This window comes from Cannabis sativa, chromosome 1, assembly GCF_029168945.1.
Source record: "Cannabis sativa cultivar Pink pepper isolate KNU-18-1 chromosome 1, ASM2916894v1, whole genome shotgun sequence".
Classification (NCBI taxonomy): Eukaryota; Viridiplantae; Streptophyta; class Magnoliopsida; order Rosales; family Cannabaceae; genus Cannabis; species Cannabis sativa.
In genome coordinates, this window is record NC_083601.1 from 50101361 (window position 1) to 50128651 (window position 27291).

Below are 27291 nucleotides of genomic sequence, written 5' to 3' on the forward strand. Positions count from 1 at the left end.
TCAGAAAGTAAAAGATTTAGAGAATGACAGGCTTAAGGAGTGTAAAATGCTCTAGGATTCATTTCAAGTAGCCTAGTTTGTACACCTTTATTCTTTCCTCTCATATTAGATCCATTGTCATATTCTTGTCCTCTTATACTATCAACATAAAATCCAAGAATATTCAACGCATTTAAAAGTTCATTAAGCAAACCAAGCCCTGATGTGTCATGAACTTTTATGAATCCTAGAAAAAACTCATCAACAAATATTGGACTTTCTGAAACATTCACACATCTTAAAACAAGAGACATTTGTTCATCATTACTTGCATCTGGAGTACAATCTAGTATAACTAAAAAATATTTTGCTTCTTTAATTCTACTAATTATCGAGCTTTTCACCTCAGTTGCCAGTAGTTGTATCATTTCATTTTGAATCTTGTGACTCAAATAATGATAATGAGTCTCACCTCTCAAAATACGACGAGCATGTTCTTGCATAGTTAAATCAAATTCAGCAAGTAATTTTATAATTTGTAAGAAATTCCCATTGTTTTTCTCATATAGTTTTTCACGATCTCCTCGAAATGCCAAATTATTTTGCCCAAATCTTTTTACAATAGCAAAAATTCTCTCTAACACTTGTTTCCAATGTTTTTTTTCTTGATTAATTTGTTCTTCTAAACTTGCATCAATTGTTAACTTCATTTTCAGTTGTTTTTCTAATTCCACCCAACTAGCAATTGACTCAATATGTTGTGTACTTCGTTCATGACTTTTTAATCGATCAGAAATATTATGCCAGTCATTAAAACCTCCCTCAGCTAAAAAACCCACAAGATGCTTCTTTGTTGCAAACAATTTACACCAAAAACAAAATACTTTATCTAAAGAAACTGAATAAATCAACCACTTCCTATCTTGTTTCTCTCCATTTGGTAATTCTCTTATATAATGCCACGAAGAAAAATTCTTACCGAAAGCATCCCCAGTAAACTCGTCCTTAATGACTCTTTTTGGACCTCTTTCAATTATAAAATTTGTCATATTAATATGACCAATCTTATCCCAATTTTCTGGATCATCAATATCAAAAGGAAAGTTGAATACACCACTTGAAGTTTTCTCATTCTCATTCTCACTCACTGTTTGACTCAGTTCTTCATTTTCATTCACATCACTTGAACTTTTCTCGTTCTCATTAACAGTTTGATTCAATTCTTCGTTTTCATTCACATTACTTGAAGTTTTCTCATTCTCATTACTTTCAATATCAAATTGATTCTCAATGTCATTTACTACAAAATTGTCTACATTATTTGTATTGAAATACTTATTAAGAAAACCAACTTGACTTTTTTGCAAGACTTCTTTCCTTAATTTCTCCTTTCTTTTTGAGCTTCTGATTTGTATTTGTAATTTCTAATAGGACCCTATAAAAATTACAAACAAAATTAATGATATAAGTACAAAAATATGATATAGACAAGACAATATCTTATTATTACAAAATATATGATATAGCAAAATATATGGTATATCAAAATCATACAAAAAAATACAAAACATAAGTCACATAACTTTAGAAATAAAAGGGAACTACTAAAAATGAGTTTTTTTTTTTTTGCAAATAAATTTTTATGTATATCAATATATGAGCAATATTTTGAAAATCAAATGGTGATCATTTTTTTATGTGAATTGATTTGTGACTATGAGTGAATCAATAGTGAAATTGAGCTAGGAAAATAAAATCTAATATTCATTTTAGTTTATCTCTAATATTTATACAACATCAACAATAACAATAACAATATATAAATACTAAAATACACAAAACGCTATACTACTACGAAAATTTTAAAACAAACAAAATAATAATTAAAAAGAAAATGAATTTATTAAGAAGCCTTTCCTACTAATATATAGAAATATATGATAACAATGTACAAGATAATAAGTAAATAACAACAAGTAAATAATTTTTAATTTAAATAAATATAGCAATAGAGAGAGAGAGAGAGAGAGAGAGAGAGAGAGAGAGAGAGAGAGAGAGAGAGAGAGAGAGAGAGAGAGAGAGAGAGAGAGACTTTTTAGTTTTTTTTTTCACATTAATAGGTATGTGGTTGGAATTTGGACAGGCTGAGGAAGTGGGTAATTGGGTTGGGCTGGGCCGGCTGGAGGAAATGGGTGTTGTGGGTCTAATTTTTTTTTAAAGGGTTAAATGGCTGGCTGGTTTTGGGCCATGGGTTGGAGTGGGCCCTAGGCACGGGCCTAGTCCGCCTAGGCCCAGGGCTGGCCGTGCCTGGAGCAGAGCCTATTTCGAAAGCGCCATACAAAATGGTGTTGGAAATATTTTACCAGGATCTAGATTTACTACCAAGTATGTTTCATTAACATCCTAATATGAATTCTAAAACAATGAAATAAACACATGAGAGTTTAAGAAAACCTTACATTGGGTGCAGCGGAATATAATGACTCATTCCATTTAGATCTCTAGCCCTTGATTCCTTTCTGTAGCAGAGCATTATCAAGATCTGAATCTGGATCTCTTTCTCTCCTTCTTTGATGCTGATTATCCATAGTCTTACACACTATGATTGAGGTACCACTTGATGTGTGTGGGCACTACTCATTCACTCAAGGATTTTCAAAATTTAAGAGAGGAAAAAAGAGAGAGGGGCGACTAGGCTTTTTTCTGAAAGAAACAATGTGCAAAGTCATGAGTTTCCTGAAGCCAACACTTTCTATTTATAGAATGCCACTTAGGTTTAGGTTAGAATTGTATGGCATTAAAATAATGGAAAAATAAAATGGTAAAAGGCTTTGCATAGTGGGCGGCCATTTAAGGAAATTGGGCCTCACTTTGCAACTTTCCCATTTTGTTATTTTTCATTCCCATTTTCTCAAAAATGCCAATTTTCCAATTTAACCTTTTAAATGCCAATTCTAATTATTTAATAACTTAAAAATAATTATTAAATAATATTGTCATTTAATATATTTATTAATTTAGACATATAAAGTATCTTAATTAATAAATAAACCTAGAATCTCTTTTCTTTACAATTTTGCCATTGCTTAGTGAAAATTCATAAAGTAGACATAGTCTAACTTTAGAATAATAATTGATTAATCAAAATCAATTAACTGAGTCTTACAAGCAGTATGATCTCAACTAGTATGGGGACCATGGGTCTATATAACCGAGCTTCCAATAAGTCAAACCGAATTTACCAAGTAAATTCCCTAACTTATTAATTCCTTATTGAATCCACACTTAGAACTTGGAATTGCACTCTCAGTCATATAGAACGCTCTATATGTTCCACAATATAGATACGTCATTAGTTATCCATTGTTATAATCCTAATTTGATCAATGATCCTCTAATAGATGATCTACATTGAATAGGCACTAAATTACTGTTACACCTTCAATGTATTTTATCCTTAAAACACTTAGCTCCGTATAAATGATATTTCAGCAAAGTGAAATGAGATCTCCACCATTTTTCTCTGTTTAGCCAAGCTCGAAGGATATCATCGTTTCACTTCTAAATTTCTATAAAAGTTATAGACTCCATATTTATGGTAGCGCTCCCACTCAATTATACTATCATGTTCCCAAAATGTACGTATCACCCTGACCCAAAAGTAGGCTTAACTAACAAATCAAAGAACATGTATAGTACTCTTGAGATCGAACCTAACCATATCAGGATTAAGATCGTTTGATCTAGGATCAACAGGTGATATTGAATTGAATAGATATTACGGTAAATTTTAATATATCTAATCAAAGTTCAATATCGGTCCCTTCCGATGTATACTCCATACATCCGATACTGGTAAACTTTGCCAATGTCCTGGAAAGGATATAACACTTTTCCAAGGTGTAAGAATACCTACCGCTGATTATCATGTCAGTCTAAATCCAGTGAACTGACAAATCAGGGAATAAACTTTTGAACATATAATTAAGATTATATTCCACTATGCTGACAACACTATAATCTTTAACAAATTCATATGTTCTGGACTTAAATAGAATTCATACATTATATATATATAATCATGAAATAAATCATGTGAACCATGCAACATAAAATGTTATTTCTGATCTTTATTAATAAGTAAATCTGATTATATTGAAATGAGTTTTATTTAGGGCACAAAACCCAACAAATGGCTCCAGCGGAACTCAAGGAGCTAAAAATATAACTTCATGGGATGCTTGATTTAGGTTTTACCCGACCTAGTGTATCTCCCTGGGGAGCTCTGGTTTTATTTGTAAAAAAGAAGGATGGTTCCCTCTGAATGTGTATTGATTATCGGGAATTAAACAAACTAACAACTAAGAATAAGTATCTGTTGCCCAAGATTGATGATTTATTTGATCAGCTTCAAGGGAGGGAAAACTGTATTTTCAAAGATTGACCTACGATCTGGTTATCAACAGCTGAGGATTTGAGAAGAAGATATACCAAAGACTGCGTTTTGAACCAGATATGGGCACTATGAGTTTTTGGTAATGTCATTCGGATTGACAAATGCTCCGGTGGCCTTTAGGATCTCATGAATAGAGTATTCAATGATTTCCTCGATAACTGTGTTATAGTGTTTATCGACAACATTCTTGTGTACTCTCATCCTTGTTAGGGCACATTGTCGGAAAAGACAGAATCATGGTTGACCCGGGGAAAATCGAGTCAGTGAAAAATTGGCCGAGGCCAAGAACTATGACAAAAGTGCGAAGTTTTCTCGGGTTAGCAGGGTATTATTTTAGTAATATATCAAAATATAAATATTAACTTTTATATTTACATATTTAGCTTTATTCGTTTTTTTTAGAAAATCAATTGAAAGTAATCAACAAGTTAAAATTGTAAACATATATGTTTATTTGTAAATATTCATAAAATTATATAGAATTATGTAATTATGTTTATTTGTACATTTTTTGTAACATTGTACATTTACTTGTATATAAATGAAAATTGCCTTTTTTTTCCAATTGGACACTTTATTTACTCCAAATCACATTTGGTGTAAGCTACACTATTTAGCCTGCCTGGCTATAATAATTTTACTGATAAGACCTCGTTTAGTCAAATTCGTTGTAGCACTAGCAAGTTATATATATGTTAGGTTGATGTTACGTGCAATACACATATAATTAATTTTTCTTTTAGTTAAGTTTAATTAAATGATGTTAAGTGCAATACATGTATGTTTAATTTTTTTAATTATGTGATGTATTTTTATTTTTTAATTTTTAAAATAAGGTTTAAAATTTTAATCTTTGAGAATTTTTTTAACTATTGCAACTATATTAGTGTGCTCTTTAGATGTGATTATAGATATACGTATTTTATATGTACAATAAAATGATGAAGTATCAAAGGAGTACCAAGAGTATTAAATTTCTAATTCAAATGAACATGTGGCAAATTATATCAATCAATGACTATTAGTCATACATCTCCCAATAAAAATTAGGTATTAGCACTCCATTATTCAACCTAAAATGAAGGGAAATACTAAAATCAATAGCTACGGCATTTATACATTTGTTAATTTGTTGATGATATATTCAAATCCAATAATTAATTTAATGTTACGCTTAATAGTCAAATGAATTTTATACATCAAAAATTTCATTGTTACTTCAATGTATATGTTATACAATATTTTAATATTTTTATAATATTATAAAATTAATAAAAAAATATTTTGTCAAATAATTGAGATATTCTATTAAAATTAACGTAAAAAACCAAAAAACACAGTTAAACTAAAAATTTCTTTGCATAGCACTATATATGTTTTATAAGCAATTTACAAATTTACTTATATTATTATAATACTTCAAACCCCAACAAAATAAAAAAAACTATAAATAAACTTTTTCATAAATACTAAGCTACTCAAAAATTTAATAGGGGTGAACAAGCCGGAGAAAGTTATAAAAACAAAAATTGGCTAAAAATTAGTGAATGGCTAAGAAAACAAAAACAAATATCTAACAACAAATACTATGTTTAGAAAAAATATAGACTCCATAATGTGGTGAAGTAGATTCAACTGCTCAAATTGTCAATAATTCTAGAAAGAGCTGAATAGGTTCCAAAGCTTGATGACACCACACCTACTGTAATCACAACAATGCACATTGCTCCCTGGCAAAACCACAATCAAATAATCAAAATAAGAGTTATGATACAAAGATTAATGTTTATTAGTGAAAAATATTTGTCATGGAATACTCAAATAAAAATATGTACTAACCTGGACTTTAGTTATTCTTCCTCTCAAAATGCTTAGGTAACAAACACAAGGAAGTATCAATGTCTGGAAAAAGAAAAAGGGAAAATTGTAATTTGCATTGTAAATTATGTTAATGAGCAAATCAAATTTAGTAGGATGAGTAATTGAGTTGTGTGAAGAGGAACTTACCACAAGCATTGTCAGAAAAGATCCAATGAGTGACATTACTAGGCCTGTTAATCAAGTTTCAGAAATTAAAACTTTGAAATAGGAAAATGTTGAAATTTAAGATAAGAGAATGAGAGATTGATTGAGTTACCAAAAAATGGAATTGAGAGAGCCACTATCAAAGTTGAGATAACCAATCCAGTTCTAATAAGGATAGAATAAATGTGACGAGACTTGGATTGACTTGATGGAAGAAGTTCCTCCAAACTCATTGCTACTGGAGTTATGGTCAATGCATACTTAGTAAATGGATTCACAACCTGTAAAATTAAAAGAAAATAAAACACTGTTATTAGTAATTAGATTAATTAGGATTTTTGCCTCCTAAACTTTAACATGTACCGAATTATGTTCTTTGAACTTTTCAGGCCGTTAAAAATTCTTCCTAAACTATTGATATTGTTAGATTTAAAGATTTTTGTCTAATTTCATTTAATTTTACTATTTCAGTGATTGTTTATGTACTAAACCATACTCCCCAAACTTTGAAATCTACCAAATCATACCTCTCGAACTTTGATATTTACCAAATCATACTCCTTGAACTTTCATCCACGTTAAACATTTTTTTTACTAAAATTGAACAAAAGTTTTTAATTCCAACAAGCTTATTAGTTCAGGGAGTATTTTTAACAACCTTAAAAGTTCAGGGAGCATGATTTGGTACATATCAAAGTTCGAAGAGCAAAAATGCCTAGTAATTATATGTATGCTATATATATATTTACTTCAACTATTCCTAACAATAAAATATTTAAAATATCACTAATCAAAGTCCAAATTGATCATACCGTAGTCCATACAGCGATCTTGGTGGCCACAAATTCACTAGGCATATTAAGTGTAAATTGGGAAAGAGTGGCATCCCCAAACATTTTATATCCCATAACAGCTACTCCAGCATACATCAAAGTGCATATACCGAAACTACAAGAATAAATCAATAGAGAAAAAGTTTAATTACTATTATCAAATTACATGAAAATTTGAAAAGAGAAGAGAATATATAGTGTTACCAGGTCAAGAGAACTAAAGGGAATTGGCTTCTTTTTTGCATTGAAGTATATATGTTTGGAAAAACTGCATGTCCTGAGTAACAATAGCCATAAAGACCAATTGCCACAGGAAGAGTTCCAAGGTTAAGTGCTGTCCCTTTGTTCACGAAACCGATTCCGTCGACTGTACCAACCCAAAACAAGCATAGTACTACCATTACTGATGCCACAACTCCGCCAGCTGATCACAGAAATTGCATGATTAAGATTGTTTTCTAAAGTAAGGTTAATATATTAGTTTGTTGACTTTTTGTTAGAGTTTGACTTACCAGAAATGTAGCTTAGAACAGTGAGGTCTCGAAGCCATACTGTAGGGAGAACAGCAAGAGTTGTGATCAATGCAAAGAGAAGGCGTGCGCCTATTAGGAACCCACCAATGTTTAGTTGTGCACTTGGAAATAGTGAAGACAAATTATCACTCTCTAGGATTATGTATTCAATACAGCATGCCTACAAAAATGAGAGGGTTAAAGGAAACATTTTGAGTGTTGCACTAGTATAATAATATTAAAACAAGTGCATTGCTATTAGGCACCAGTGGTGCCTAGCACCTTCTCGACATGTCGTGTTGTGATTGACTAGCGATATTCCCTAAAATCTATTATATTAAATTATATGGGATCCAATAATTAGTTGGACCAATAGCGATATTGACACTGGTGCCCTTTAGTATTTGTCTTAAAACAATGTGCATATGACTACAATGGTAATTTGGGAAAAAGTCATTGGCTCATTAAAATAACTTTAATTAGTAGGAGAATTAGGCAGAGTCATAACCAATAAAAAGATAGCACTACTTTCTAGCCATTTTCTAGTTAATAAACATTACTAATTAGCCATTTTCTCTCTTGGTCCTACTCCTATGTCACTAGTGCACTACTCAAAGATGTTGTAGCCTCTTAAGATCAAAACTTAAAACAAAAAGTAGAGATTAAAGTTATTTGCAAGCCAAATCTCACAGTCAAAGAATCCAATGAAGATTCATGAATATAAAAGGTGGCCCCAAAGGAATCTTCCTTATCTCTTGTGTTTCCCCAATAAATTATTACTTTTCATGTAACAAAATCATTTACATAATACATTTAAAATAAAAGACAGAGGAGATGAACTTACATATAACTCCACGTATAGTATTATCTGCAAAGACAAAACCAATAAGCATATAAGCATATCAAAACTCAACTTGAACTCAGAAATTAAGAAGAAATGAATTTGAACTTTGAAGGGTAGGTAGACTAACCGAAATGATAATTCGACCAGGAGTGCCAAAAGCAGCTTGGCCAATATCCGGGTAAGTCTCGAGTCCTGGCTCGCTATCTAAGCAACGAGCCAGAAGCACGCCAGTGTAGTAAGAAAGCGCCGAAAACACAAACAAAATAACAAGTCCAAGCCACCCTCCTTGTTGGACTGCATAAGGAGTTGACAAGATTCCAACTCCACACAACACATTTATTCCTGCATAATTGAATTAGTTATTACCATGTCTAAATATGATTCCAACTCTTCATATTATTACTCATTCTAATATGATTTTTTAATCAAATCAGAATTTATATTAATTTGACAATATATGATATGTATACACTGTCAGAAGCCTGGCAGGCCTAGATATTTATATGTATATTTAAGGATTGATAAAGAAGCCAAAACAGCTTAGTCATATAGAAACAGATGTATTTTTGTTGGTTAGTTAAGTGTCTCCATGTGCACCATGTGCAATAAGAGAGTAGAAGTCTAAGATACACCACATGATAATTCATGCTAAGTTTGTTTGGAAGCTCCTAAATAGAAAATGCAAAGTTTGAAATGATAATGCAGATAAGGAGACATACTCTATACTCAACCAAATTTAAAGATAAACAAATCTAGTATTTTTACCAGCCTCAAACTAATTTATAGAGACCAAAGTAATAACATGTTATTCTTTTTAATAAATATATACTAGGACTACCAACTTGTTTCAACTTGTGTGTTTGAGAGGGGCCAACATAGTAAACAATGAATGGCCAGGAAAAGTGGTCTACTAAGGCTGAAATAGATGGGAGAAATAGACATATTAATATGATTGGGCAACAATAAGAAGCACAGGGTCCTACATGATTGGCTTTATTTGCCACTAGGTGAAACCTTATATTTATTAAATATTGGAAATTTCAATTTTTGTTTTGTTATCATAGGGAAAAAAGAAACTCATAAGTTACTTACCATTTGCCACAGTTTGTGCAAATGAGCTGTTGCGAGAGATAGGGAGCTCATGTGAGACTTTAGTAAATGATTTTTCATCTCTCCTTATGGAAGACCTTCTTGATGGAGGAATAGCAGGAGGGAGAAGGTGAGAGCTATGCCTGTGAGGTGGTTGTGGCGGTAGCTGTTGCCGTTGCTCATCTTCTAAAAATGGTCTCGTCAAAGGTAACAATGAATCAGGAGTGTGCCTTCTTGTAAGCGAAGACGACAGAAAAGAACTTCCTAATCTTGAGAATGAATTAGGAGTCCCAAGAAACCCAAGATTTGGAGATGGTACACTACTATAAAGATCAATGGATTGCCTAAAACCACCAAAAAGATAGAATCAAAAAAAAAAAAACCAAGTCAATCTTTGTTTAACAAGTCAATAATTAAAGTTCAGAACATTCACATTGTAGGTCCAATTGAGTGGTTGGAGACATTTCATCAAAATTAAACAATTAAGTAAAAGACACATAAATGAAATGAATCATATGTGTATGAAAGCTACCCAAATCAATATATAATTCATCTTGGATTATCTGCCACTTGTAGTTTCTTTTAATCAGTAGCCCAATCGTAGTATATACTTAAATAAAATAATGCTTGCCAATTTAAAAAATAATGTGATATGATTTTTGAAAAGCAACAAAAACATAAATGATTAAAAATCAAATGATAAGAGGGGTAATTGGTTTATTAAAAATTATATTCAGAACAACTATGATTTGTGTCCATTAATTCTTACATAAAGTTGGAATCTCAGTTTTTAGAGGTTCATCCTTAATGGATGGAAACTGTGTTCACAAGATTGTAAAGTGAAATAAAAGAAGATGAAATATTGTACCTATAACTTTGAGGCCATGCGGTATTATTGTATGAGCCTGGTCGATCATGGTTCTGATCTTCAGCCGAGGAATCAGAACAATCTGAGTCTGAGTTATTTTCTTCGTCTTCTTGACCTTTGAGTAACCCTTTCTCATCCTCATAATCTTCTCCTCTTTCACCTTCGTTTAACTCCTTTTCTTCATCTTCATCACTCTCAATATAAAAACTATGTTCATCAAGCGAGTTGTTCATCTTTTTCTGCAAATATAAATTTAACCTTTCAATCTTGACCGTGACCACATTCAAGGGTCTCAAGCAAATAAATAAATAAATATATATATAATAATAATAAATATTTCGTGTTTATTAATTTTTACGAAAATATAAAGAAATTTTCACGTGATGGTGTGTGCTAATTATGCTAATATCATCATAACAGTCCAACACTAAATACAGAAAAAAAAAAAATATTAAAAAGAGAAAGAGAGAAGGAAAATAGAGTGAAAAACTAACAAGATTCGAACTCTGTTTCTGTTTGGTTGACCAGAAAATACAGGAAAACACTTTTGGAAAATAATCTCTAATAGCAGTGAATACAAGTGAGAATTTTTCTTTTGAAACTCATTCATATTTATAATAGTTTACGAATCCTAATTAAGGTGGGATTAGTACAAATCAAATTTTACAATTTTCTAAACGAAAAAGATTATATTAAAATTCAAATCTTAATGGGGTACTCCTATTTAATTTAGGATTATGGTAAATATTATCTTTTTTTTTTTTTTGAAATGGAAGATTATTGAAAACATTATCAGATTACACGTTTTCCAAATTAAGACTCTTTTTTTTTTCCTCTGATTTCTCAAATACCAAGAAATAAAAATAAAAATAAATCAGAGACTTAAAATTCTCAAAAACAAAATAATCAGACTTAACTACACATACAAAAAAACAAAATATTTATGGTTAGTTTTACCTTTTATTCTCGAAGAAAGAATCCCCTAAAAGCTGAAGAGAATAATAATAATAATAGATAATAATAATAAAAAAAAATCTCTTGTTTTTTTTGTTGATTCAGACCCAGTAAAAGAAGAACAAAACTGAGAAAAGTTAGCTCAACGTATAAAGGTCCTGCAATATCGTCACTTCTCTACACGTGTACTATTACTATCACCATATATATATATATATCATTGAATATATAGTATAAATATATAACAAGGAGATTCAAGTTGAGTCTGAAACTTTTGTTCTGTAAATTTGTGGTTGGGTTGGGTTGGGTATATATAATAAGCTCGATCGAACTCTGTTTTTATTTTATTTTAATTTATTTATTTTATATAAATGTATTGTGATTGGTTATCCAGCAAATATTAATTAAATAAAATAAGGGAAACACAGTTCACTTACTTGATGCCATGATGTTAATAATGCTGCCAATATTGCTGAGCTTATTGTACTTTATTTATGGTAAATAATGTTCCAGAAATCATATTTGATTTTTTTTTCTTTTAATTTTTAGAAAAAATAAATCAAAAAATAGTTTTCTATTGAATTATCATGAAGATTCTGCATCAAATCACAATGGTAGTCTAAGTTCACAACAATGGCGGAGCCAACCAAAATTTTGATGGGGCCAATACATGTAAAAGTATAAAATTTTTTTTACAATGAATCTTTTAAAAGGGGTCTATACTTTATAGATCCATCCCTTAACAAATCTCACCTAATGAACAAATAATAACAAACTAAACTTTAATTGTTTTGTTAAAATATGGGTTGACGAATAATTTTTAGAGTAATTTGCGGCAAAACCCCCTCAATTATCAATTTACTTGTAAAAAACCATCCAAACTCATATTTTGGTGGGAAAACCCTTCAAAATACTATTTCGTTTACATTTTTAAGGTGTCTTCTGTCCAGCCTCGTTAAGTTCTAATTTTGCCCATGTGTCAATGACAGGTCACTAAAAAATTATCCTACGTGGCTATATTTTACAAAATAAAAATTAAAATAAAAATAAAAAATTTAAGAGTAATTTGCGGCAAAACTCCCCTAACTATCAATTTACTTGCAAAAAACCATCCAACCTTAAAGTTTTTTTTATGGTTTTTTGCAAGTAAATTGATAGTTAAGGGTTTTGCCGCAAATTACTCTTAAAGTTTTTATTTTTATTTTGTAAAATATGGCCACATAGGTTGATTTTTTAGTGACTTGTCAGTGACACGTGGACAAAATTAGGACTTAACGAGGCTGGACAGACGACACCTTAAAAATGTAAACGAAACAGTACTTTGGAGGGTTTTTCCACCAAAATATGAGGTTGGATGGTTTTTTGCAAGTAAATTGATAGTTGGGAGAGTTTTGCTGTAAATTACTCTAATTTTTATCATTTTAGCCATATAGTTTAGTGCTTTATATTTTATGGGTTATTATGTGTGTGAATTCTAGTTAGCTTAAGTTTTTGATGAGGGTCTTTACTAATTCTATAAATACATATTGTCTCATTATAATTGTATATAGTTAATGATCAGTTCATTTGCTTTTATTTTAGAGATCTAAGGAGGAAGACTTAATAGATTAGTATTGCACTATCGATTATGTATTATCTTAATTATAAATATGTATTGTCTCATCGTAATTATATATACGATTAATAATCAATTCATTTACTTTTATTTTAGAGATCTGAAGAGGAAGACTTAGTAGGTTAGTATTGATTTTATAATATCTCAATTGATCCATCAAGTATGCAACATAGTATTTTTGGTATTTTAAAAATTGGATATTGGCAGCAAAATCACCTGAACTTTATGTGGTTAACACTTAACCACCAAAACTGATTTTTTGACGACAAAACCTACCAAACTCACATTCTGTTTTGCTCTTTATACTTCCGTCTAAAACTCTCAATTAAGTACCATGGTGGACTGCCTACGTGTACACAAGAGTACACGTGATAAAATTTTAGTGGTCTATGTAATTTTAATTTTTAATATAATAAAAATAATTTAAAAATTATATAAAAAAATTAGATTTTTTTTTCTCTTTTTCTTTTTCTTTTTCTTTTTCCTTTGTCTTTTATTTTCTTTCTATTTCTTCTCGAAAGAGGCCAGAACCCCCAACCCAACTTCTTCTTCTTCTTAATCTGCCATTACCATACTTTGTCGAATGATGGGGTCTGCTCCTACTCATATAGACGGAGCAAGTAATAATCAACCTCTCTTCAAACTCCAACAAGCCTTGAGAAACCTTCACAGGTCGAGCAACTGAATCCCCATCCCTCCTCTTCCAGTGCACACAAAGACTAACTTCGTCAAAATTCAAAGGCAACCCTTCTATTGAATGAACTTGAAGAGAAAAACAACAGTTGAATATGTGGTTTCGGATATGAGAAAGTGCCTTCAATGGCTTCCAATTCCATATGGACTTCTTCTCCTTGCGAGATGGCTCATCAATGGCATGTTTCACGCTCAAATTTTTATCGGGCAGGTGGGTTATTTGTTCTTCAGATAGAAGGGCAGAGCCTTGATCTAGAGACTCTTCCTCTGCTTCTCCTTCAACAACGAGCTCATCTTTCTCTTGAACGACGATTTTAGCACAAACTTCTTCTTATTTGGTGTCGAATACCTAATATGTCCTAGTCGATCTGTCAAATTGTGAAAATGGTGGTCATGAAAGAGTCTTATAATTAGGCAACCCTTGCCTTTTTAATCTCGACTTTGTCATCATCAGCCACCTTTAACTTTTGCTTGTAAGAAAAGGGACGTACTTTATTTTATACATAATATAATATGCTAAAAAAGTTTATTAAAAATTGATACAAACTTGTATTTTTATAGTGTTAATTATAATTTAAAATTAAAAAAAAAGTAAGAAAGATTTGGCTTCAATGATTTGTTAGGTTTTATGTCCTAAATAACACCATTCTACGTAATCTCATTTATTTATTCAATAAAGAAAATAAAAAATCTTTTATGATAGAGTCAATTAATTGATTCACACATTTTATTTTACGTGATTATATGTTTAATATTTAAATTCTTTAAAATCTAGAATATGTAATTATTCACAATTATTATGATGTCATCAGAGTTAAAAAGTATTATAATTATATGATTCAAATATTTTACTCCTAAGATTTATCAATACTCTGAATTTACATTGACATGATAATCGATGATGCAATCTATTTGCACCATAAAAAAGTGATATGACTTTTCCAAGGCATTGGTAAAATAGGCTTGAATTGGATATATAAGTTTATATTGGATTGTATCGATATTAATAGAAAAACAAATATGATAATCTTACTTTTGTATTTATTCTTAGTCAATATCACTTAGTTTATCATAGATTAATTAAACCTGAATCCTGACATAATTAAGCTTTAAGCTAATCGTGTTATTCAAGTTCTTTGACTTATTCGTTACCATCTTACCCTAAGGTCTAACCCATACTTACATCTCGAGAACTCAGTATAATTGAGTGGAAGTATAAGTCATAGATTTAGACATTTATAACTTCTAAGTTAGAAGTAAAGCGACAGTTTCCTTTGAACTTGGTTGAAGTATTTAATGATAGACCGCTCATTTAGCAATTAAATTAGTTTACTGAAATATCATTATACCAACTAAGTGTTTTAGATAAAATATAATTAAAGGGTATAATGATAATTTTAGTTCCTATTTATTATAAACTGTCTATAGAGAATCATTTAATCGATATGATAGAAATACAAGTTTTCATTAATTTTTAACATGTTATATCATGTAGAAAAAAAATGGTATGCCCCCTCTCACTTACAAAAAAAAGATACGTTCCCCTCAACTTAAATCTTGAGTCCACCACTGGTTATTATTGAGCAATAGAAATAACCAAGAGTTAGATCACTGAACGGAAGGAGTCATATTCGCTATGCAATATCTGTGTAAGTATTCTATACTCAATATGTGAAATTAATTATGTTATAGAAAATTAGTATTTATGTTAGATATTAATTTATGTGAAAAATAAACTGATTCGTTAAGCATATGCATTCCCAATATGGTTAAGGTACTAAAGACAAATCTTATTGGTAAGGATTCAAATTGAATATAACCAATTTTTTGTAAAATGTAAAGTGTAAATGCTTCCAAAAAAGAAAAGTAAAGTATAAATATTGAGATTTAAACCTTTGATTTCATAACTATATATACTAAACTATATATACTAAGTCATTGTTACGTTCATTACACATATACTTAGTCATATTTTTAATTTTTATTTTTATTATGTGTATTTTTAAAATTTTATAAATTAAAAGAAACCACTTATTAATTTTTAATTTTTTTTTTAAAAAATAATATTTAAAGTTTTAAAAATTTAAGAAAAATAAATATAAAGTTTAAGAATATTAAAAGTGAATATACTCCTAATATTAAAAATAACAATAAAAAAATAATAATGTTGCATATAATATATTAATATTTATATATATTTAAATTAATCTAAAATTGATATAAGTTGAATTAACCTAAAACAAATAATATTAATATTTATATATATTTAAATTAATCTAAAATAAATAACATTAATTTTTATATATATATACACTAGCAAAAAGCTACGTGCGAGGCACGTATACTAAATTTTATGCTAATTTTTTTCTATGTTATTTGAAAGTTATACAATTAACAATTAAAGAAAAAATATTATTAGTTATTCGGTGAGATTATTATTATTATGTGTATAAGAAGAAATCACAAATTAATTAATCTTATAATCTTAACTTTAATCAAATAGGATCTAGATATATGAACAATAAATAATCACGTAAAAATCAAAAATAATTATTTGAATAAAAAATTCAATATACACAGTTATATATATGAATCCCATTAATCAAAAATCATTATTCAATATATGAACAATAATTTGTCACGCTATATGTTTCCCAATAAAGAAATCCACCTCCTCATAGTCAAAAATAAATAATACATGTAATACATATCTTTGTAATGGAGTACCTAAAAGAAACAAAACTTCAGTTATCATAATCGGAAAAGGTTTAAGTGAACTAAATAATGACTAAGAAGATCTAAATTACAAAATGAAAATAACATGTTTATATGAGTATAATTTTTTTTGCTATATGAGCATGATTGATCTAAGAGAAAATAGATAAACCTATAAACATATAAATATACTTAATATTAATTTTGACAAAGAAGCAATTCAATTATAAACAATTCTAAATATCAGCTTGACAATTTCAACATACTAATTACTCATTAAATAACCATAATGTATACTTCATGATAATTTTATTTTATTTGATATCAAATGATAGAGATTATTGAGGTTTTCAGCCATGGAAAACACACTATGATCAAAAAGTAATGCTCATTAATTGTATATTTCAAAGAAACCCTAATTTCCATGAATGTCCCTAATAAGATATAAACAATCAAGTTGTAAATTAAAAAAAAAAAGTAGCGAAATTTCAGTTAATATAAGAAATAGAACAAATTGAAGATTTATACAATATTGGAATTTGAACTTTTAGAGGCCATTAGCGAAGGAGCGAAACTCGTTAGATCTCCTAGGAGAACACTACCTTAATAGTCTGAACACAAAAATTGTAGAAATCAAAATATGAATAAATTAGCATCATCAACAAAAGAAAAATTAAAGGGAAAAGACTTAGTAATTACGTGACAAATAATTATTGATTGAATTAAAAAGTTAAGATTATAAGATTAATTCAAATTATTATTCATATATTGATTCTAAAAAGAGTAAGAAAAAGAAACATCATTTCTTTGTGCCCAAACTCTTTCGGATTTTACAAACTCTTTGATATTAACAAAATTGTTGCTTTAATTTTTCATCACACTGGAAACATATTGTTTTAGCTCTATTAGACAACCAAATTTTCCCTCCTAAAAAGTCATTTTTTTTTTTATAATTGAAAGATGTGATGTTTGAGTAATTACATGTATCGTGTAGTTGAAGATTTGATGTTGAGTAATTTACATGCTGTGTAATTGAAGATTTGATGTTGAGTCATTTCACACTGGAAACATATTGTTTTAGCTCTATTAAACAACCATATTTTCCCTTCTAAAAAGTCATTTTTTTTTTATAATTGAAAGATGTGATGTTTGAGTAATTGAAGATTTGTTGTTGAGTAATTTACATGCTGTGTAATTGAAGATTTGATGTTGAGTCATTTTTTTGTTTTTATTTAATGATGTTTTTTTTTTTTTGGATTTAATTGGATTTATTTTATTATATATAAATAAGAAGTGATCCATGAATTTCTCATAAACCATTTTATTTTTCCATGAATTTCTCATAAACCATTTTATTTTTAATAATAAATTATTTTATTTTTAATATAAATAAAAAGTCACCCACGAATTTCTCATAAACCAAGAATTCGGTTATATAGGCACACTTTGTATAGAATAGATAAAACTAACTTTACTAACACCGTTAAATTTAATGAAATATTCTTATATTCTTAAAATATTCTGTTAAACTAATAAAAATCGTTAGATAACCACATTTTATATATAAAGATATGTGAAGGTAGCTTAATTATTAAATCAAGATAATATTTTGTTGATAAATATTATTTTTATCTATAAATATACATTGTAACTAATTAAAATATACATTTTTTTCTAATTTTTTAAGGGGTTACTGTCGCCCTCATCTCTATGTGCAGTGACGAAGCCAGAAATTTGGCTGAGTGAGGGCTTGAATAAATATTAAGTCAAAACTAATAAAAATAACTGATAAATGTATCCTTTCAAATTTTCATCTTCAACAAAATAAAATAAAACATTGTTAATAATATTATTTTTTTTTAAAGTATTATTTTTTTTATTATTATTTGTATTGGACTACTTTTAAAATGGGCTTGATTAGAATGATGGTAGGCTCATGAATCATGATTAAGATATTGTGTGAGGGCTTTTGCGAATTGGGTTTTAATAAATTGAGTGAAATGAATTAATATACGAAAATTTATATAGTATACTAATTTTTGCCATTTTTTTTACAAAAATACTGCCAGGCGGTATTTTTTACTTTTTTATAATGTATTTTTTTTTATAAGTTTCATACTGTAGTATACCGTGTTAAATTTTCACTGATGTTCTACTGGTATTTTTTAAGTGTTCTATTGCTGTTTTGAGTTGTTCTGATTTGTGTTTTACTGGTATTTTATAAAAATATAGTATTTTTGAAAAGATTTCCGTGTGACAGTATTTTTGTAAAAGTTAACCCAAATTCCAATATTTTTGTAAGTTTCCCTTAATATATGTATATATCTATATGTAAAAAGTTTGATGTATATATTTGAGTGAGGGCTTAAGCCTACATATGGGCTAAAGTCCCTCCGTCCCTGTCTATGTGGGCTCGCCCATAGATACTGATATTATTTATGATTACAAAATATACATTTATAATTAAGAAAATAAATATATATATTTAATTTTTTCCTTAAAATATAAATTAATTTTATATTTTTTTCTTGGAAATTTGTTAATAAATGAAGTATAAAAAGCTATGAAATGTGATAAATGTTAAAGACACCAAGGATGGTCAATACCAATGATGTATTAAGTATAAGTTTTATATATTAAAATTTAATAATTAATTATAAATTACTCTTAAACATGAATATGGATCACTGCCTATTGCCTAATGTTGGAGAGCATAAAATATGGGTGCCAAGTGTAACAATAACATAGGAACTATTGAGAATTGAGATCTGATCTGCCCAAACAACGAATCTCAATAATTGTTGACAATTATAAACTCGTACACTTATTATTCGTTTTCGGTTCTCCACTTCTCATTATATGTTTGCATTATTTTCTAAAATAAACTATTTCATGCAAGCATAAATCCAAATATATCATTTTCAACATTTTTTCTTCAGTGAAATAAGAAAGAATTATGGAATTGCAGACTTCTTTTCCATACTGTTTTTATATAATCGATATATTTTTTTTTTTGCTATTATAATTAATTGATGGATCTATGGCCTTGTGAGACAACACAGTAATTAGTCAGTGACAAGACGATGATCACATGGAGTTGTAAAATAATTATATTAATATATATGGAAATAAGATTATAAATATAAAAGATTAAATAAAGAAAGAAGGAAGGTGTTACTAATTAGTTAGTTCATGCACATGTGTAGCTTATTTTTGTGGATAAGATTTGCTAGCCAACTCCATCTATATATCGTCTCCTCTCTTCTCAACTCATCCATATCACACTATATATGCACCAAATGAAAACAAAACAATTGTCATTTTATTACTAATAATTCCAAATTCATTATATATTTATATATAGCATTATTGACTATAAATCATGGATGAGAAAGAAATTCCTAAATTATTAATTGGGAGTATTATTGAAATGCATAGCAATCGTGTCCACGTCATTATTCACTATTTTATTTTGATATATATATATATATATGGATTAGAAAATTTGAGAAAAAAAAGTGCACATAATACTAATGTTAATTACAATTTTATACTAGCTAAACTGTTTTAGACTTCTGAATTTCTAGTGCTTTTATTGGTATGATTGATGAAAAATAGTAAGGGTGGTTTTTTTTTATTATATTTTAATAAAATGTAACTTTCATTGAAATCAACACTTAAGAACAAGTTGCACAACATTGAGAGTTGGAATTGCACCATTCAAAACTAACTCTATTCTCAAACCTTAATTAATCCTTTTTAGCTAAAATATGAGAGTTAACATTGTTAGAATATTTTATATAGATTAACATAATTAAGTATTGCTCACTCCGTGTCGATATTAACATATAATGATAATTACATAAGTTATTATTATATGCAAGGTACAATGCCGATTATGTAATTAGGATCATAATAGAATGATCAATTTTATTAACTACATTTGAGGTACATGGTAACACCCTAATGACTATATGTTGACTTATTAAACTATAGTCCACCAGCAACAATGATGTAGCTCCAATAGCCCACTTCTTTTACTCATTAAAGTAGAGTATTTATGTATACATATGATGGGATAAAAAAAATAAGAATGAAAATTATGATGGTAATTAGGGATGTTCATAAAATAACTAATCCAATCCAATCTGTAAAGTGCGGATATATCTGCACTTGTGCATATTAGATTGGATTAGAAAATTAAAAATCCGCACTTATGCAGATTGAATGTTGATTGACATGTAAAAGTAACTGATCCAATCTAATCTAATTTGAAAAACCGTGTTTTTGCAAATGTCAGTTGTATATAAGAAAATATTAAAACTGTAAACGTTTGCAGCAGCAGAAAGTAATTCTGCTACAGCAAAAACAGAACAGGCAGAATATAAAATATTTGCAGAAAAATAAATAACTTGACACAAGAGATTTATACGTGGTATCAGTGTTCTCACGAACACTCCTAGTCCACGGGGCCACGCCCAGAGAATGAAATCAATTAATAAAGTATCAAAATTACAAAGACAATTGACTTAAACAAGTTTAGACTCCCTCTAAAGTATTGCCGCAATCCTTTGTAATCCACTTTAAGAATCTGACTTCTTGAAACACCTTCAAGCCCGAACTCCCTTCGTCTTTAAAGTGTGAGTGCTTACTTCCTCCCGAAGTAAGGCTTCAACAAGTCTTCTCCCGAAGACCAAATGCTTACTTCCTCCCAAAGTAAGGCTTTACCAAGTCTTCTCCCGAAGACCAATCTCTTGTTCAGTCAAGTAGTTCTTCACAACCTCTAGGACAGAGTAAGAACAGAAATAGAACAACTAGAACCTAGATGAACAACTAGGCTCTCACAAAACAAAGAAACACTCTTCTCTCAAAAAGATAAATGCAAAAAATAATTAATGGAAGAGTTGATTCGAATGGTTGCTCTCTAGGCTCTATTTATAGAACATAAAAACCAAAGAGGCAACCACAAGTTCAAATCTACAGCTGTACAAAAACTTTCCTAAGAAAACACGATCTGCTACATCAGATTTGGATGCTGACGCAGCAGATCTGACCAGAAACGGGAAACTTGCTAAAAACGGGTCCGATCTTCTATCAATGCTTGATTCCTGCCAAAAACAGATTAGATATTCTGATTGTATCAAGATACAATCGAAATCAATAAGGAAAAGGCAATAAACAAAGATTCCCTAAAAAGGACAACTTTCCAAAAGAAAATTTCTTCTCTTTTAAGAAGTTTTCAACAAAGGAAAGTTCAGCTGAAAGTGCAACTTTCCTAACAAGGAAAAGGGCAACTAAAAACTGAATTTAAAAGGTAAGAATCCGAAAATGAATGCTCAACAATCTTACCATAAATAGAAAAATTATTTTGTCAACTAACTTGCCAAAAAAGGACTTTACAATCTCCCCCTTTGGCACTTTAGATGAACAAAATAATTTTTAACAAAAAGTACCTGCAAGACAAAGTTAGCAAGAGCAAAAAATACTACTCCCCCTGAGTAACACAGCCGAATATCACAAAGAAACTAAAAACGAGCTAACTTTAAAAGATATGTTCACAAGTACTAACCAACCACAACTCCTCCTGAAAAAAGGGTCCAGAGTTGGGCCAAAACAAATTAAAAATAAATATCTCTCCCCCTTTTTGTTTATCGGAGTGCCAAAGCAAAAACAAAGAAAGAAAAATAGAGATAAGTTCAATCAAAAGCAAATAAAAAAAAAACTTAGTCTCGGTAGAGTTTAACCAAAGAAGTCAATTGCTTGGACATCTCATGCAAAACTTCTTCCATTGCTGCAAGGCGATTATGCACATTCTGAACTTCGAACTTGACTTCCAGGAGTTCTGCTGCAGCAGAACTTCAACTTGCAGCAGTAGTAGCAGCAGCAGCACCAGCCTTTGGCCGTTTTTGAAACACACCATCAAAGTACTCAGAGGGTTGGAATGTAGGTCCACTGATAGGAGGCTCAAGTGTTTCATGTGATTGGGCCACATTCTTCTGAGAAGATAAAACCTTATAGATTAGATTTGGAAACACAAGTTTAAAGGTTGGCTTTTTACCTCTTCGGAAGGAGACAATCTAGTTCAGAATGTGGGAGGCCAAATCAATTGAAGTTCCAGAAGTGATGCGGTATAAGAGTGAAGCCACATCTTGAGACACTAGGGTCTTGTTTGAATTAGGAACCCAATTGCTTAAAGCAAACCGCATAAGAGATGCATGAGCAAAAGTGAGGTGAGTGATTCGAAGACTCTCCCCTGGTTTCAATTCTGAACGAGCACCCGTGAGTTCAGAGAGCATCAACTCACGATCCATGGACATCACTGCATTGGAGATATTCTCGGGCAATTGCAAAGCTTGAGCAATATCCTTTTCAGAAAAAGAGAACCAATGACCCCTAACATAAACTCTTCGATATAGTCTAGAATTCTCATCAAGGAAATCATCAGTGAGATTAGCATAGAAATCCTTAACAATGTTTGCAATGTATCCAATGAAACCAGTGAGAGTGTTTTCCCATTGATGAAATTGAATAAACTTTACAATACCATAAACACGATGAGCATGCAAATCATAGTTCCTCTCACTTTCAAACTTACGGTTTGCATATAAATTCTAGTCACTCTCATTATCACGATAATAAAATCGAGGGCAACCAGACAGAGATGAAGGGACATTACCAGAAGAAGGTTCTTCCATAGGGTGCTTGCCTTTGGCAGCAGCAGAGGCCTTTGCTGCAGAAGCAGATTTTGATGGAGGAGGCTCTGGCTCGAGTTCTGTGTCCTCACTGTCCTTCTCAGAATGAAGAGACACTGTTTTGTCTGAAGAGACTTCCATTGGATCCTCTTCTTCTGAACTTGAAGAGGCCGAGGGTGGATTAGTCTTGAGTTTCTTCTTGGCTGGAGGGACTGTCTTATCACGAGATTGAGAGGCTCGAAGTTCCTTCTCAGTAGAGGCTTGCTGGGCTCGTGTTCGAGTAGAAGGGCCTGCTGGAGTGGAGCCAGGAATCGATGCAGCAGGAGGGGGAACTGCCAACGGAGGAGGAGATTCCTTCGAAGATTCAGATGAAGAAGACCAGGTGCGAAGAGGTCTTACCGATTTGCGAACAACTTGCTTGGGTGGACGTTTTGGCTTCTCGGTTTGTGATTCACGCTGGGGAAGCGATGAATCTCCAGGCTTTGCAACAGCAGGAGGATGAGCTGAAGGAGCAGGGGGAGCATTGGAAGGAGTTGCAACGGTTTCTTCCAACTTTTTAGTGTGCCCTAGATTCTTGGTTCTCACCATTTTGGATCTGAAAGAGAAGATGAACAGAAACAACACAAGGAATAAGAAAGAGGGTTCGGGTAGGTGGTGAGTTAAATGACAAAGATTGATTTATATAAACTTGGAAGCAAGACAAGAAAAGGAAACCAATTTTGAAAGTTTAAATGGAAACCGCCAGCCCATGAACACATAAAAGGAAACCGCCCACTCCTCAACTCCTTTCCCTTTTTTTTTAAAAAAAAAATAAATAAAAGGAAACTAGAATTGCCAATAATATTTCCAAAAATAAAGCAATCTTTCAAGAATAAAGACACATTACCATATAAAGATTAATCTTTAATTGGAAACATATCAAAATAAATCAAAGAAGAATAAATGTTGATACTTACCATTTAAGCACAAAATTTCCTTGGCCCATGAATCAAGTCACATGCCTCCCTCTCCTTTTTATTATTTTTTTATTTTTTTTATTTTTAAGAAACCGAAAATACAATAAAATGTGTACAATAAATATATGAGATTCTACACAAGCAACGGAATCAAAAATCATTGAAAATTGACAAATTAAAATACATGTTATGCTTTTTAAAGAAAATAACTAATTAGTATCTCAGGAACAAATCATACTTAATTGATGTTGAGGAAAAAGATATGCATGTTACTAAAAATTGTGAATCAGGATTATCAATTTAATTCAGTAGAGGAGACTTACAAATTTGAACACACTTGTCAGACATTAGTGTATGCAGTGAAAATAGGTAGCCCTTTTCTATGGTAGTGCATCCTCATCATAGTTGCTAATTACAATGTTCTAGCTTACTCAACAGATGGCTTTCACACCTCAGTATGGGTAGCTCTATTCCAGTAAGGGGCCTGACAAGACTGAAACAAAAATTGCTCAACTCTGTATAAGAACATTATTTAATCCTAGACACAAATAAAGAGTAACATGAACCTTTTAACACAATATCACAAAGTATGATAAGAATGAGATCCTAACTAATTATAATCCAAAAGCATAAACATGATTTGTCAAAATACAATGAGAGAAGATTAAAAGCTATAAAAGAACCACATAACAATATTGTACAAAAATATGAACAAGAGAGATTTAAACTATGCAAACTCCCAAAGACTTTCTGAGGGAGTCAAAGCGGCTTGCATCTAGGGCCTTTGTGAAAATATCAGCTAATTGTTTTTCAGTATCAACATATTCTAATTGCAATGATTTATTTTCAACAAGTTCCGTGATAAAGTGATGCCTTATATCAATGTGCTTTGTTCTAGATTGTTGAACAGGATTTTTGGAAATATTTATGGCACTAGTGTTATCACAAAAAATAGTCAAAACACCCAATTCAAATCCATAATCAATCAACATTTGCTTCAACCATAACAGTTGAGTACAACAACTGCCAGCAGCTATGTACTCAGCTTCAGCAGTGGACAAGGAGATGGAATTTTGTTTCTTGCTATGCCAAGATACTAGATTATTCCCAAGAAAGAAACACCCTCCACTTGTGCTCTTTCGATCATCAGCATTGCCTGCCCAATCTGCATCACTAAAACAAGCAAGATTAGAATTAGTATCTTTTGAGTACCAAATTCTATAATCAGGAATGCTATTAACATATCTAATAATCTTTTTTACAGCTGATACATGAGATTCCATAGGATTACTTTGATATCTAGCACACACTCCCACACTGTAACAAATATCAGGACGACTAGCAGTTAAATACAAAAGACTTACAATCATGCTACGATAAAGTGTAGTGTCTACCTTTACTCCATTCTCATCTTTTGTCAATTTCAATGTGGTGCTCATTGGAGTACTTACCTGCTTAGCCGATTCAAGGCCAAATTTCTTGACAAGGTTCTTAGCATACTTACTTTGAGATACAAATGTACCTCCTTCCATTTGTCTCACTTGAAGACCCAAAAAGAAAGTAAGCTCACCAACCATGTGTAACGCCCCGATTTCCCGAGACGTCACACTAGCTAGTCCGTTTAAAACCATTTAAGATAAAGACAATAAAAGACTTCTTTAATAAAAAATAACTAAGCATGAGATCTCATTATTTTTAAAACAAAACATTTATTTATTCATAACTTTAAAATATAAAGCCTTACAAAAACTATTTGAATCATAATCTTAAATGAAATATTTTTAAACCAAAACATCGTGACAATCCCCTAACATGTAATCCACGCCTCGAGCTCTCCATCCTCACTGTTTAGTTTTGTCTTTACCTGCACACAGAGTACCCGTGAGCTAACGCCCAGTAAGAAGAGCTATGTAGGACATAACCCCCCAACTAGATAACATAGTCATAAGTATAACAATATCACAACATCAAATTAATTCATTATAATAACCTAGGCCTATGCAGCCCTACTATTGTTATAGGATAGGGTATCTCTACATTCAACAGTAACATCACTGTATCATACCCACCATAACAATCTCATACACGACTCAGTAAAATGCAGGGTAGGGTATCTCTACATTCAACGGCCTTATCCCGTATCATACCCCACCATGGTCCCTCACTTTACCTGAGACGTTAGCATACAACATGCAACATGCAACATACAAATACAACATACAACATACAACATACAACTTGAAACATACAAACACAACATACAACATATACAAGTCATACAACATATTGTGTCCATACCACACATTCTCAGTACCATATACATATTCATAATAACAAATCATAAATCATATTTCAATACATAAAGAATTTAAATTTATGCAGATACACGCATACAAAACTATCTAATTTCCTTACATACGATAATCTACTCCCACTCATGTTGATCAGACATGAAGTGTAACTTGCCCTACCTTGTGCTGTTCTCACACTCGACATCCAATAGGGCAATCCTTTATCACAAGTTGTACTCACCCATGAAAGGATAACCTGCAAGTAAACCCATACAAGCAGCCAAAAATATATCCTGCAATGCTATGCTCACACCAGCAGCAGAAAACATATCCTATAAGTGTTATTCTCACACAAACAGTCAAAAGCCTTATCACTATCACATACTAACAATACTAACATAACAACAATTCATAGTACAAAATCTTATAAACACGTGAACATCAAACCCACAATAAAGTTGTATGTTTCAACATACACCCTGTGCACAGATGTCCACTCTTCTTACCTCAATTGTTAAGAACACCTTCTTGCTACTCCAAACACCTCAATGAATTTTCTTGTTGAGGACAAGATCCTCAAATCCCGCTGCTTAAGACTTGTTATCTCGTCACTACTACCTATAACAACACATGGTTCAAGGCCCTAATATTAAAATTCGTACTCTTATAGTACAGCAGATTGATCACTATTTTTGACCAACAACTATACTAATCCATTGAAAGTTATCTTCATAAAAATTATAGAAAATTTCATTATCTTTCCAATGAT

General features: G+C 30.7%; 2 protein-coding genes across 3 annotated transcripts; both read right to left on the minus strand.

Moving 5' to 3' along the window:
• Nucleotides 1-32: 32 nt before the first annotated feature.
• Nucleotides 33-4652, minus strand: LOC133034991 (uncharacterized). Its single transcript, XM_061110605.1, has 2 exons — nucleotides 4631-4652; nucleotides 33-1291 (listed from the first exon to the last, which is right to left on the minus strand). Exons 1-2 carry the CDS (start codon nucleotides 4650-4652, stop codon nucleotides 33-35), a joined length of 1281 nt encoding a protein of 426 aa, XP_060966588.1.
• A 1123-nt stretch (nucleotides 4653-5775) lies between these two features.
• Nucleotides 5776-11883, minus strand: LOC115707114 (amino acid transporter AVT1C). Of its 2 annotated transcripts, none has more exons than XM_030634963.2 (12): nucleotides 11564-11883; nucleotides 10607-10845; nucleotides 9742-10082; nucleotides 8777-8991; nucleotides 8650-8673; nucleotides 7806-7986; nucleotides 7498-7717; nucleotides 7273-7408; nucleotides 6573-6741; nucleotides 6443-6486; nucleotides 6275-6337; nucleotides 5776-6165 (listed from the first exon to the last, which is right to left on the minus strand). In XM_030634963.2, the coding sequence occupies exons 2-12, from the start codon at nucleotides 10837-10839 to the stop codon at nucleotides 6067-6069; spliced, it is 1725 nt and encodes a 574-aa protein (XP_030490823.1). In that variant the 5' UTR covers nucleotides 10840-10845; nucleotides 11564-11883; the 3' UTR covers nucleotides 5776-6066. The 2 variants fall into 2 exon arrangements, with proteins under 2 accessions (XP_030490823.1, XP_030490824.1); XM_030634964.2 differs by lacking the exon at nucleotides 11564-11883 and adding an exon at nucleotides 11101-11302.
• Nucleotides 11884-27291: the final 15408 nt, after the last annotated feature.

Bases quoted from the DNA above. Each gene is read 5' to 3' on its own strand.
- LOC133034991 (XM_061110605.1), bottom strand. From the start codon at position 4,652: ATGTGCCCTAACAAGGATGAGA. The intron at 1,292-4,630 runs GTACACAAGAAT...CAAATAATGTAG, and splicing joins GTGCCCTAACAAGGATGAGA to ACAATTTTGTAGTAAATGAC.
- LOC115707114 (XM_030634963.2), bottom strand. From the start codon at position 10,839: ATGAACAACTCGCTTGATGAACATAGTTTTTATATTGAGAGTGATGAA. The intron at 7,987-8,649 runs GTAAGTTCATCT...TCATTTTTGTAG, and splicing joins TACTATACGTGGAGTTATAT to GCATGCTGTATTGAATACAT. The intron at 7,718-7,805 runs GTAAGTCAAACT...TTCTGTGATCAG, and splicing joins TGTTCTAAGCTACATTTCTG to CTGGCGGAGTTGTGGCATCA.